The sequence below is a fragment of the Dendrobates tinctorius genome, unplaced genomic scaffold, assembly GCF_039654945.1.
Source record: "Dendrobates tinctorius isolate UK_male_01 unplaced genomic scaffold, ASM3965494v1 ptg000001l, whole genome shotgun sequence".
Taxonomy (NCBI): Eukaryota; Metazoa; Chordata; class Amphibia; order Anura; family Dendrobatidae; genus Dendrobates; species Dendrobates tinctorius.
In genome coordinates, this window is record NW_027361669.1 from 12,058,619 (window position 1) to 12,072,350 (window position 13,732).

At 47.0% G+C, this 13,732-nt stretch overlaps 1 protein-coding gene across 5 annotated transcripts in view; it reads left to right on the plus strand.

Moving 5' to 3' along the window:
• CFAP43 (cilia and flagella associated protein 43) overlaps positions 1-13,732 on the plus strand; it is a 93,683-nt gene that overhangs the window by 48,405 nt on the left and 31,546 nt on the right. For all 5 annotated transcript variants that reach the window (XM_073566104.1, XM_073566119.1, XM_073566126.1 and 2 more), the window contains one exon: positions 2,166-2,291. In XM_073566104.1, the coding sequence (XP_073422205.1) occupies positions 2,166-2,291 (126 nt within the window). The remainder of the gene's footprint in view (positions 1-2,165; positions 2,292-13,732) is intronic.

The following is a 13,732-nucleotide window of genomic DNA, read 5'->3' on the forward strand; positions in this document are numbered from 1 at the left end:
TAAACATTTGCCAACATTTCTATCATTTATCTATACCATGATGGGGAAGAGGTGACTTTATATGAGGCATTTGGTGCCTGGCTGAGGGACCTTCTTGGCATAGGCAATGCGATTGTCCCTCTCCACTCAGCACTTGTACCTCATATTCTTATTAAGTCCATCATGCCTCTAAAAGTCATGGAAAATATGAAAAAGTTAATTACCTTATGTGATAGAAGACGAATCCCTTGTACAGATGCCTGATGATCAAGTGGAACTCAACGATTGTGATTAATCCCCAAAAATAACAGTAGATTTCTTCAAAAGATCTCTCCAACCAGATGGTTCTATCAAACTCACTGGTCCCACAAATAAGAACAGCTGGACCTCCAAAGATGTGTGTGGTCTGTTCTTAAAGTCCTCTGGATGACCGGCCTATGGGCGGGTAGGGGTGTGCACAATAAACCAAAACATGAAAAGGTAATGGTTGGAGAAGGTTCTGCCCATACCCCACTCCCAATAGTCCTGTCTCTGGTCAGTCTACTAGGATGTGTACTCAATGAAGCCCCCTGCAGTGAAGAACAGTGACAAACAACCTCTTCACTAGGTGCATTTGAGGTGAATGTTAATGTAGTACCTGAATATGTTCATGGAGAAGACAGACCGGGGAGGGGAATGTGATACATTGTAAGGCTATGTTCACACGCAGCATTTTTGCAGCATGATTTTTCTGCAGTCAAAAAAACCCCAAAGGTTTTGTTATGTTTTTACTGAGGGTTTTATGTTGTGTTACTGATACAATTTTTATGTGAATTACCTTTAAGGCTAGTTTCACACTAGCGTTTATGAGCGCAGCGACGGCCTGCGCACGGCCGCCGCTAAGCCCCGCCCCCTGCCACGCCTCTGCCGGTAGCTCCGCCAACCGGCGCATGACGCTGCATGCGCCCTGCGTCCCCTATCTTTATCACTGGGGGCGCAGGCCGTGCGCAGTATGCGTTTGGCGGCGCATGCGCCTTTTTGACGGTGCGCCGACGCAACCAAACTGCAGCAGGTTGCGTTTGGCGCAGGTCGGCGCACTGTCAAAAGGACGCATGCGCCGCCAAACGCATACTGCGCACGGCCTGCGCCCCCAGTGATAAAGATAGGGGGCGCATGCAGCGTCATGCGCCGGTGGGCGGAGCTACCGGCGGAGGCGCGACAGGGGGCGGGGCTTAGCGGCGGCCGTGCGCAGGCTGTCGCTGCGCTCATAAACGCTAGTGTGAAACTAGCCTTATAAAGTTCATTTTATTCACCAAAAACAGAGCAAAATCCGTATTTTACATTTACTCCTTGCTTTCTACAAGTGAAAAAATGCTGCAAAAACACTGAAAGGAGTGACCTGCTGGAGTTCTCAAAATTAGTCAGGGAAAAGGAGTGCATGCGATTTCTGAGATCATACAGCCTTTGCTGGAACTAATACGATACTTCTTTTCTGCAGAAGCAAAAGCTGCAAAAAAGCTGCGTGTGAACATATCCTAAGGCGCAAAATCTGGTAAAAAATCCACATAAACGCTTTAAATCCTCGTTTAGGCCGGTTTGACACGTCAGTGGCTCCGCTACGTGTAGTGACAGTTTCCTCAGGTACTGGTGACACTGACACAGGTAGAACCATTCAAATGAATGGGTCTATGTACATGTCAGCGTGTTTTCACGGACCGTGTGTAAACCATGCTGACATGTCCATTTTTGAGTGACAGCACAGATCACATGGACCCATACAAGCCAATGGGTCCGTGTAAACACGTACTGCACACGAATGGCGTCCGTGTGCCATCCGTATGCGTTTTAAAAGTCATAGGGTTAACATTGAAGCAAATTGTTTCAATTCACAGACAGCACATGGATCACACATGGATGGTACACATGGACACACGGATCACACACGGATGGTAGAGTGTTTTTTATGTGGATTGTGGGTTTAAATCTGAGAGCAAAAACTCAGTCATATACATAGAGGTGGGTGGGCTTGGATTTTTGGCCTACGTTGTCACTTGCCCAAAAAATGTGAACATATTTGATATTTTGACCGATAACTAATGGTCGTCGGTTGAAAAAAAAACCAATAGTTCATTCCTCCATAATAACCCAAGGTTGACCGCAGTGGTTGAAAGCAGCCATTTTTTTTTACCCAACACTTTGTCTTTCAGGAAGTGACACAACCAGGTTTCTTGTCCAAAGCCGAGACTGAATGGTCTGCAGATGAAAAAAAACAGTTCAAGGACTATGATAAAAAATGTAAGGAGCTCAACGAGGAGAAGGAAAAATACAGAAAGGTGAGAGATGACTTGTTAAATCTGCTCGTGGGTACTGACAGTCAAAGATGCGTACTACAATGGCGGGAGAGCTGAGCTTTCTCTCCATACCACACCATTTTCAGCAAAATCTGGAGCTGGGGCTGACGTCAAATTCATGACGAACGGCGATGTTGCTACGCAGCAGATCTTACTCCAGCATGGACTGGAGTAGGATTTGTGGAGAGGTGCGCACTGAAGTGTACGCTACTCATAATAATGACTATACATAACAGAATGGAAGTCCGCAAGGACAGGGTCCTCTCCCCTCTGTACCAGTCTGTCATTGTAAATGTGTTTACTGTTAATGATATCTATAACTTTGTATGTAAGCCCCTTCTCATGTACAACACCATGGAATTAATGGCGCTATATAAATACATAATAATAATAACAAAATAGTCCCAAAAAAATGTATAATAGCCACCTTCTATTCACTACAATATACCAACTCCTGCCATAAATTTATGCAGAAAGAAAAGGCATAGGCAATGGAATAAATCCATAAAAACAATAATTTATTAACACCAAATTATTCAAATAAAACAACGAAATTTCTCAAAAATGCCAGGTCCAAAAAATACATCAGAGAACACTGCAACCCAAAACAGCGCTTATTAATGCGGCCGAATGACCTTACATTTGTTGAAGGCAAAATGCCTAGTGCCAAAGGGTCCAAAACTGCTCATAAATAAACATCAATGCATAAACCAATCTAAGGCTGGTTTCACATTTGCGTTTTTTAGCGCTGGAAAAAAACGCACACCTGCGCATGCGTTTTTTCCCCTATATTTAACATGGGTGCGCATACCTGCGCACTGGTCAGCGCATGTATGCGATTTTCATGCGCTGCGTTTTTTTGGGGTGTGCGTTGGGATTTTCCAGACGCAGCATGTTGCATTTTTTGGCCCTGCAAAAAAGCGCATGCGCACATATGCGCACGTTTTGCGCTAAAAATAGCCATTATAGCCTATGGATGCGCATATGTGCGCACTGGCATGCTCATGTATGCGTTTTTTTGCATATGCGTTTTTTTTTTTAAACCATGGAATTTAGGGGTTTGGGTTAGAGTTTGGGTTAGTTAAGGGGGTTTAGGGTTAGGGTTATGGTCAGGGTCAGGGTTAGGGTCAGGGTTAGGGTTAAGTATGGTTTTGTTAAGGATTAGGGTCATGGTTAGGGTCAGGATTAGGGTTAAGTATGGTTTTGTTAAGGGTTAGGGTTAGGGTTAGGGTTAGGGTCAGGGTCAGGATTAGGGTTAAGTATGGTTTTGTTAAGGATTAGGGTCAGGGTAAGGGTCAGGATTAGGGTTAAGTATGGTTTTGTTAAGGGTTAGGGTTAGGGTCAGGGTTAGGGTTAGGGTCAGGGTTAGGGTCAGGATTAGGGTTAAGTATGGTTTTGTTAAGGATTAGGGTCAGGGTTAGGGTCAGGATTAGGGTTAAGTATGGTTTTGTTAAGGGTTAGGGTCAGGGTTAGGGTTAGGGTCAGGGTTAGGGTCAGGATTAGGGTTAGGGTTAGGGTTAGGGTCAGGGTTAGGGTTAAGTATGGTTTTGTTAAGGGTTAGGGTTAGGGTTAGGGTTAGGGTCAGGGTTAGGGTTAGGGTCAGGGTTAGGGTTAGGGTTAGGGTTAGTTAGGGTTTAGGGTTTGGGTTAGGGTTAAGTATGATTTGGTTAAGGGTTAGGGTCAGGGTTAGGGTTAGGGTTAGGGTCAGGGTTAGGGTTAGTAAAGTCATGGTTTGGGTAGTGTGAGGGGCCACCTAAAAATGTTGGAAAAAACCGCAAACGCGGTAAAAACGCGCTAAAAACGCATACAAACGCATAAAAACGCTGCGTTTTTTTCATGCATGCTCATAAAAATGCTTGGAAAAAAACGCAGCAGTTGTATGCTTATGTATGCGTTTTTTCAATGCGTTTTTTTGCGGGAAAAACGCGCTGCAAAAAAAAGCAAGTGTGAAACTAGCCTCATATATGCGATATTGAAAGTGCTAAAGTGCCCAAAAAGATCAGAAATAACTCAAATATAACAAAATTCAATTATCATATGAGCTTTCAATCAAACGAAATAAAGTGCATAGTGCTAGCAAGAATGTTTGAGACTTACATGGGTGCAGCTCCTGGTGCTTATGTCCGCGGCTACTCCGACAGCGTCGTTTCGCCGTAGTGGCTTCCTCATACGCCCCCTGTTGAGAAATTTCCTTGTTTTATTTGAATAATTTGATGTTAATAAATTATTGTTTTTATGGATTTATTCAATTGCCTATGCCTTTTCTTCCTGCATAAATTTATGGCAGGAGTTGGTATATTATCATAATAATGACTGTTCAGGAATCAGCAGCACCTGACTCCAGCACACCTCCTTATCAAGGCCAGCATGGACAATGGTGGTTTTGATGTATCAGGCCCTGTGTCTCTGGGGATGTTTACTGTAAAGGGCCCAATACATAATAGATACTGTAAGTGATGGCCGAACAATAGGCCTGCCTTCGCCTTTGTACACAGCAGGGTTTAATCTGCTGAGCGCTCCTGTGTTCTGTATGACAGATATGCTACCAGACCCCACTGGTCTCATCTGGGGGAATTGGGGAAACTCCCATACATAATAGAATGTCGGCTGAGCCCCCCAATATCAGAGGGTCCGGCTGATGTTTAAGTTTACCCATCTGTCTATGAAGCAGGTAGACAGCCCAAACTTATTTTATCCGTTGAATTGGTGCGTGTACATCGGACTGCACTTGGGTGACATTCGAGTGCAGTCCGATTTTTCACACACACCCATAAATGTGTATGGGTGAGCGTGATCCGAATATACGGAGCCACCCGCAGCATGCTGCCATTGTTCTCTCATATCAGATCGACATGAGAAAATAATCACAGGTCTGAGCTACCCCATAGTATAACACTGGGCCGAGTCCTGTCCGATAAAACATCACATAGCACTCGGCCATGTTATACGCCAGTTCGAGAAAAAAGTCCGCACAAGGACGTGTCACAAGGCTGTGTGTATGTAACCTAATTTGTAGGGCGGCCTTAAGGCAGCTGTATGACATTTCCTAGAAATAGGCTGAGGCTTGTAGTGCACCTTAGCAGACCTGGCTATTAATGTTTCTATTAAACAGCAGAAATTTGTATTAAATCCCTTTTCTAAGAGCCTGATATTGCTCAGATAAGGTGTTATAAGAGCACGCCTGTATGCTAGCCGACTGTCTTCAGCGTGCTTGAAAAATACGTTTAAGTCCCCGCGGCTGCAGGTCTCGCAGGTGTTCAACAGCTGCAACACATGCAGGGATTGCCTTAGTCAACCCTTCCATGTGTTGCAGCTGTCAAACTGAGACGTGACGTGCAGCTGCGGGGACTCGAACATGTCATTCGAGCACGCCGAGACTCTATCATCACCCGAGCATGTTCTGATAACACCTTATCCCAGCATAATATAATGGCGTTCCAAAGGAAATGGCTTTATTCAGCTTTTCAGTGGCATGAAAAAAAAAATTTTTTGGCAGCACATGTAATGACGTGCAGGAGGGATATATATCACCACGGAGCAGGCAGACCAACAGTAAAAGGGGAGGTTTATTTACAGGGAGTAATACTGGTAAACATACAGTATAACAGAGAAAATGCTGTAAAAGTTTATATCAGAAACTGGAGAAATATAAGAGGTGCAAAACAACAAGAAGTTATTCTCTTATGGGGAAGAAACTTATCAGTTCCTGGAGGTCTTGATTGCAGAGATCACTCTTCTCCCACGTAGGCACCGAGGCACAGGCAGTGCTTGATGTCCTCTGTCTCTGGGATCCTAGGTTTAGTTCAACTGGAGTATGAAGGGTTAACGTGGGAGCCCAAGGGGTATGCGGATGGCGGTATCCCCCTGTACTCAAGGTCCTTTCCTCTGCTGCGGCAGCGGCGTTCTTTCACCAGGGTCAGGGGCTCTGCCTGGGACAGTCTCTCTTGGCAGGTCAGTGTCATGTTACGGTACGTCCCTTGGTCACAGGGAAGCGTCTCAGGGTAAGGCAGGGTCTCACTGCAGGGGAGCGTCTTGTCAAGGTACGCGGTCTGTCGGTGTGACAAAGTCTCTATGAGGAGGGGAGCAACCAGCCTTCCAGGCGGGGCAGTATCAGGCTTCTCGTACTCACTCTCGTACTCTCTGCCCACAGCCGGTCCCTCAGTCTCCAGCCGCTGCACCCGTCTGCTCTCCCCTCCTGTGTCAGCGTCCTCTCTCTTCTCCTCCCTGCGCTGCTCTGCTGAAAGCGCGCCCAATTCTTCCGCTCCCAGTCCTGACCTCTTCCAGTTCCTGGTTACAGTACAGTTCCCTAAAGTATCCCCTGGGGAATCTAACGCCCTGCTCGATGGTTCTTGGCACGGAGCTAGGAAGGCAACTCCCCCTCGGTGCTTCACCCCCTTACACACACACAGAGCACTACCTCACATCTTGGACCCCAAAGCTTTAGTGAGGTCCTCCCGCAGTACTCTGGCTCTTATCTTCAAGTCCTTTCTGGTGCCAATCCACCTGTCTGTCTCCAACAGATCACCTCTCGGCTGTGAGCGCTCATTCTAGAATGGGCCCTAGATGGGTGTGGGCCCAGGTCATTTTCAACCATTTTGGGGTTGCTCTCTAGAACCTTCTAACCTTACACCCTATGGCCCCCTTCACATGCCCGTGTTTCAGGTACATGTGGCATCCGTTTTCACACCGATGAATGAACAAAATGCTCTTTTTTTCAAAATGTTGGACGAATGAACATTAAATGCGCCGAGAATAACATTGAAACTCTATGTGCACAGAACGAGCATGTTCAAAATTGTTCTGTGCACATGGGAAGTGCAGTTAGCTTGTCTAAATACACTATTAAAGGCGTTGTCCACCACTAGGACAACCCGTTCTCAATCTGAATATTTGGCCCAGATAAAATAAAAGCACTTGCATTCACATCTGGTGCCAGCACTGGCTCTCCCGAGGCTCGTGAGGTTATGTCATGTGAGCCCGGAGGCCAGTTAGCGCTGATATCACTGTCTTCGACTTCAGATGTTTACGTAATTAACAGGAAGTGAGAGCTGTGGCTGGCCAGTTACTTCCTGTTAATTACTTATACACAGACAGTGATGCCAGCACTGATTGGGCTCAGGGCCCACATGACATAACAACTTCACATGAGCCCTGGCAATGCTAGGGCTGACACCTCTGGAACGGCACCAGAACCGGTCTTGAGTATAAGCCATTTTATTTTAACCAGGTCAAACATGGGGAATGAGAAGGAGTTGTCCCAGTAATGGACGCTCCTCTAAACGACGGCCATTTGTCTTGTATGTTACGGATCAGAAGCTGTTTAATAGCCTGTGGTTGGCTTGTCTAAATGCAGCCTCAAATGTCTTCACCCTCAGCTCACTTCTTATGGTGTGAATAACATTGGACTAGGCATCTTTATTCAATCCACTTTTCTTGGACAGTGTCCATGCTTTCTCAGTTTTCCTTGCTACCATATGGTCAGGTTGTCTCGTTTTCCAATTTCCAATCACTTGACTTGAATCTTGAGAACTTTCTTTGTAGAGACTATCTAATGCAACATTGCTGATGAAACCCAACTATCTCACTGTTGTATGCATATAATGTCAACTTTTTTGCCACTCTTTGGCTTTTGTTTTGCACACAATAACATGGTATTTAAGCCCTTTCTTCCTGATTACCACATCAGCTTGTGAAACAATTCCTGTCTTGTCTCCTCTTTTGTGTTGGTTGTCCTCTTCTCTGACCCACACATGGCAGACAAGAAGGTAGACATCTACGCTTTGCATATCACACTTATGGCCAAAGCCAGGTGTCTACTCACAATTGGATTAGACAGTATGTCCAGTAGTTATCTCTGTTTTTATTTTGTTTTGGGATAACAAAAAACTGAAATAAAATGACTGAATACAGGATGCTAAAATGATTTAAAGGTCCTCAAACGTCTTCTGTTTGACTGCAAGCCTGCTGCGATCAGTTTTTTACTGGATCAAAAAGTCTGCATAACCTCTTTAGCAACTGGATCTGTTTTTTCAAGGCCACGTTCACACTCTCAGTATTTGGTCAGTATTTGGTCAGTATTTGACATCAGTATTTGTAAGCCAAAATCAGGAGTGGGACAATCAGAGGAAAAGTATAATAGAAACACATCACCACTTCTGGATTTATCACCCACTCCTGGTTTTGGCTTATAAATACTGATGTAAAATACTGACCAAATTCTGAACATGTTAACGTTGCCTGATATTGAAGACTGTGGGAAACTGATGATAATGAATGGTCATCTGTTACTGTATGTCATCCATTACCAGGTCTGTTATTTTGCACTCGGCATTCCCAGAACAGTAGAAATGTCAGTGTTACCCCTTGTAAAAACGGATCCATTACAAAAAGAAACAAAAAATTGGTGAAGAAAGGTTGAACTTGATGGACTCTTTTTTCAACCTATGTAACTAAGGATTTTCTTTATTGTTTTTGTGTATGGGAGTAAGAACCAAGAAGCAGATAGTTGCTGGCTCCCAGCAGTCATGGGCCACTCTTGCGGGCGATTCTGCTGCTTCACTTCAGCTCTTGTCAACAGAGCAACTCTTGCTCTTCTGGTCTGCTCCGTCAGCAGGGTGTCACTGCAGGTGTCATGGTGATTGACAGACGGCTCCCTGCCATTATGTCTGATAGGCTGGGGTCACACTTACGAGAAACTTGCACGAGTCTCGCCTCTCAGTATCTGACACTGCCGCCGGCACTTGGGACCGGAGCGCTCAGCTGCATCAGCCGCACACTTGGGTCCTGAGTGCCGGCAGAAGTGCTGGGTATTGAGACGCGAGACTCGTGCGAGTTTCTCACAATTGTGACCCTGGCCATATAATGACTTCAGCAGTGACACCCCATCAACAGAACAGAGTGGAAGACAAGACGCTCTTCTGTGGAAGTGACGGGAGCAGAAGCCACTGAGTGGCTGGCAGGAGCGGTCTGTGACTGCTTTTAGCCAGTAGAGATCGGTGCTGGACAGAGCAGACAGGTAGGTAGCAGCTACCTGCCTGTAAAGGCCCCGTCACACTAAGCGATCTTGGTAGCGAGATCGCTGCTGAGTCACAACTTTTGTGACGTAACAGCGATCTCACCAGCGAGATCGCTGTGTGTGACAGCGATCAGCGAGCGGCCCCCCTGCCGGTATCGCTGATCGCTGGAAGAAACCTCTGGACATTTCTTTGGTCGCTGGTCTCCCGCTGGCCAGCACGCATCGCTGCGTGTGACAGGCGGGAGACGAGCGATCAGGTGTAAAAAATAATAAAAAAAAATAAAAAATAGTTATTCTCACCTTCCGATGTCCCGCGCAGTCTTCCGGCCTCTCTCCACGCTCCGGTCCCAGTGATCCTTTGCACGAATGACCGCGAGACTTTGTTATCCCTCGAGACCGTGACATCTCGCGGTCATTCGTGCAAAGGATCACTGGGACCGGAGCGTGGAGAGAGGCAGGATGGCTGAACGGGACGTCGGAAGGTGAGAATAACTATATTTTTTATTTTGATTCTATTTTTTACAGCGATGGCCAGCGATGCCGGGCGCTCGGCATCGCTGTGCTGATCGCTGGTGAAGCTGTCTGTGTGACAGCTCACCAGCGATCACATAGCGACTTACCAGCGATCCTGACACCTTGATATCGGTGTCGGGATCGCTGGTAAGTCGCTTAGTGTGATGGGGCCTTAAGTTCTTAGCCCCATGCCCAAAGATAATAACAATCCCAGATAATCCTTTAGGTGTTGTCAGTATTTTTAAATATTTCATGAATCCGGCACTTCATAAAATAAAGCTTCTTTATTGAAAAACTTCTTTTCCTACGTAGTCCATACTGTGAATGTGAACATTATGCAAATAGATAAAATACAATTGTAGGAAAAACCTGCCCAAAGATACATTCCCATATTGCATCCAAAATATAACAGCTCTGCCTTGCAGTTTAGGCCATTTGGTGTCCTTACATTTAATATCTTTGTTGCTTCTCTTTTATGAAATGTTTGATCCCAATTTCCTCCTTGCTTTGTCTTGCATCTTGGGTTTAGATTTGGCTTCTGTGCGCAGATCTACAATGAGCACATGAAATGGACATCTTTTCCTCATGTTTTGCACGCAGTTCAGACTTGGTCTTATCTACTTTTTTATGAGCATCAGCTTTGTCCTCATACAGTTAAGGTGCTGTCACACTTAGCGATGCACCAGCGATCCCGACCAATGATATGGTCGCTAGTGAGCTGCCACACAGGCAGATCTCACCAGCGACATAGCAGCGGTCGGGGTTCGCTACTTACCTGTAAGATGAGGCGATCCTGACGTCCTCCCGCCCGCGTCCACGCGTCGCTCGTCTCTCCACAGCAGGAAGCCCAGCAGGAAACCCAGCAGGAAGCGGACGACGAGAAACGGACCAGGACGTTCTCGCGCGATCAGCGATAACCAGCGGGGGAGAGTTCGGAGGTAAGTATCACACATATCGCTAGCAATATTGCTATAAGGTCACAAAAAACAGTGACGTTATAGCGATATTGCTAGCGATATCGCTTAGTGTGACAGGCCCTTTAGATGTGTAAAATCTGCAAACATGTACATGGCTTCCAGGGTTAATTCAATTTCTCTATGGTCTCTGTAGATTGTGAGAACAGTCTTGTCATTTCTAGCTCCTTGTCTTGCCCCAGTACAGACATCTTTTCATTGTTATCTGAAGCCATTGTCTCTTTCCATTCTGTGTTGGAGAGCAGCCATTGTGCTGCGCCTTTCCTTTACTTCATCGTTTATCTGCCTTCCCTATACTTCATGTAGAGTCCTCTGTGATTGCGATCTGTACTTCACATACACTAACGGTCCATATATACAGACCGACCAGAGGCACAATGTGGCCGCCGATCGCTGAACCTTTACCAATCAGCGGTAAACGATGTGCGCATGGTTCTCAGCGATGTGAGTCCTGTTTACAAAAGACAACGCACTGCTAAGGATGATGATTTCTTACTGTGAGAATCATGTGGGAATAGTGGATGAGGGCAAGTATATCTCGCCCAGATTCCTTTCCTATGTGGCCTAGTCTGGTCAGTATCGCACCTGCTTACTAATGGATAATGGGAGGTGGATATAAAAGGATGCCAGGTGGTTGTGTGAGTTTCTCAGCCTGGGAACACAGAGAGCCTGTCTGTGTGAGAGACACACGTGAGTGGAAGCAGTGCCCACTGCAACTGTGGTTTGGCTGGACGGGAGAAGCCTGCCAGTTGGTAGTTAGGTTGTCCATTGTTTAGTTAGTGCCGGACAGGCAAGGATTTGTTTTATGTTTTATTTCCTTTTGCATTGCTTTCACCGTTAATAAACCTGACCCAGGGTCAGTTACACCCGAATCCCAGCTCTGTGCCTGAGTTTCATGCTGAACGCACGTGACCTTTGACCCCAGCAAAGCCGATCCCGGAGTGTTTTATCACATTGTGGTGGAGAACGCGGGCATCACGTTGCAAGCATGAGCATGGAGGACGTGGTGAAAGCGCTGGTACAGTCCACCGCCGTCCAGCAAGAAGCTAATCGGGTGATGATGGCCCAGCTGAAGGAGTTGGTGGACATGACAGTTACCGATCGTTCGCTTCTCCAGCAGGTGGCGCAGCGCTTGGCAAGCTTACCTGAGCTTAACCTGGAAGCCGAGTCGAGAGTGATTCACGTGAGTCGGTACTGGCAGAAAATGACGACCGAAGATGACGTCGAGGCATACCTGACCACGTTTGAACGGACGGCGGTGCGAGAAAAATGGCCGAAGGCACGATGGGCCGGCCTGATTGCCCCGTTTCTTTCCGGTGAGGCCCAAAAGGCTTATTATGACTTAGAGCCTGAAGCCGCGCAGGACTTTGACAAATTGAAAGCCGAGATCTTGGCCCGGCTGGGAGTGACGACCGCTGTCCGTGCACAGAGAGTGCATCAATGGATTTATCAGCCGGATAAACCACCGCGGTCCCAGATGTTCGACCTGATCCACGTGACGAAGAAGTGGCTACAACCCGAGGTGTTGACAGCGCCAGAGATAATCCAGAGAGTCGTCATGGACAAGTACCTGAGAGCTCTACCGCCAGCACTGAGGAAGTGGGTAAGCCATGGAAATCCTACGACAGCAGATCAACTGGTGGATCTGGTTGAACGTTACTCCATGGCTGAAGGACTCCGAGACGACGCTACCCCACCTCGTTCTTCATCATCTCCACGTGGAACCAGTAAGACTGTTCCAGGGAGTAGGGGAGATGGAAAAATCCCTAAGACAGTGGGGGAGGAAAACGGGACTGCCCGCACTGCGAGGCCGAGAGTAACGAACTATGGTCTAAGCAAGGGGCCCGTTAGGTGTTTCCGCTGCCAAGAGATGGGACATATTGCTGCGAACTGTCCGGTCACTACTGAACCCATGCAGTGCGACGTCACAGACTCTAAAAACCGCATGTCTATGGTTGCACGGGTGGTGAGTTTGAATGCCGGTCAAAAGGATGTGGAAAAACACTTGTGTGATTTAACTGTTGATGGCAAAAATGTGGTGGCATTGTTAGACTCGGGAAGTGTGGTGACTCTGGTGAAGGCCAGTCTGGTGTCAGCCCCGACTGGACCATCAGACAAATTTTCTGTAACATGTCTGCATGGAGACACCTGTTCGTACCTCACCACGGTCATATGCATTACTACTTCCTATGGGTCTGTGCAAATAAAGTGGGACTCGTCTCGGCGTTATTGCATGATGTTATCCTGGGCCGGGATTTTCCCCACTTCTGGCAATTGTGGGAGAATCAGTTGATACCCCAGGGTAATAGTGTACATGATTCTTCTCCCAGGGCGCGTGTGGGTCCCGAACCCCTGGAAGAGGTCTCCCCGGAAGACTCTGGGGAAGAGTCTGCGGGAAATGACCTGCCGTTCCCGTTTTCAGTCATGGCGGGTGATACGGAGGAGACCGGGGAAGAGGAGGAGGCCGACAGCCGTCCACCTCCCCGTTTGCCGGATTTAGAAGTTCAGAAAGATGACTTCCAAAGCGAGCAAATAAAGGATCCTACCCTTTCTCAGGCTAGGACAAATGTAAAAGTGATAAATGGGGTACCCGTAGAACCTGGCTCTAGGTTGGCATATCCTTACATGGTCCTGGAGAATGATTTACTCTATCAGATAGAGAAAAAGGGGGAAGATACGGTGCAACTATTAGTCGTGCCAAAACCCTACAGGCGGCAGGTGCTGGACCTGGCCCACGGACATGTGATGGGAGGTCATCTGGGAGTCCAGAAAACCACCGAAAGGATATTACACTGTTTTGTTTGGCCAGGCATGCATCACGATATTCGTGTATATTGTGAGTCTTGTCCTGACTGCCAAGCCTCTGCACCTAAGCCCCGGTTCTGTAGCCCTTTGGTACCCCTACCTATTATTGAAGTCCC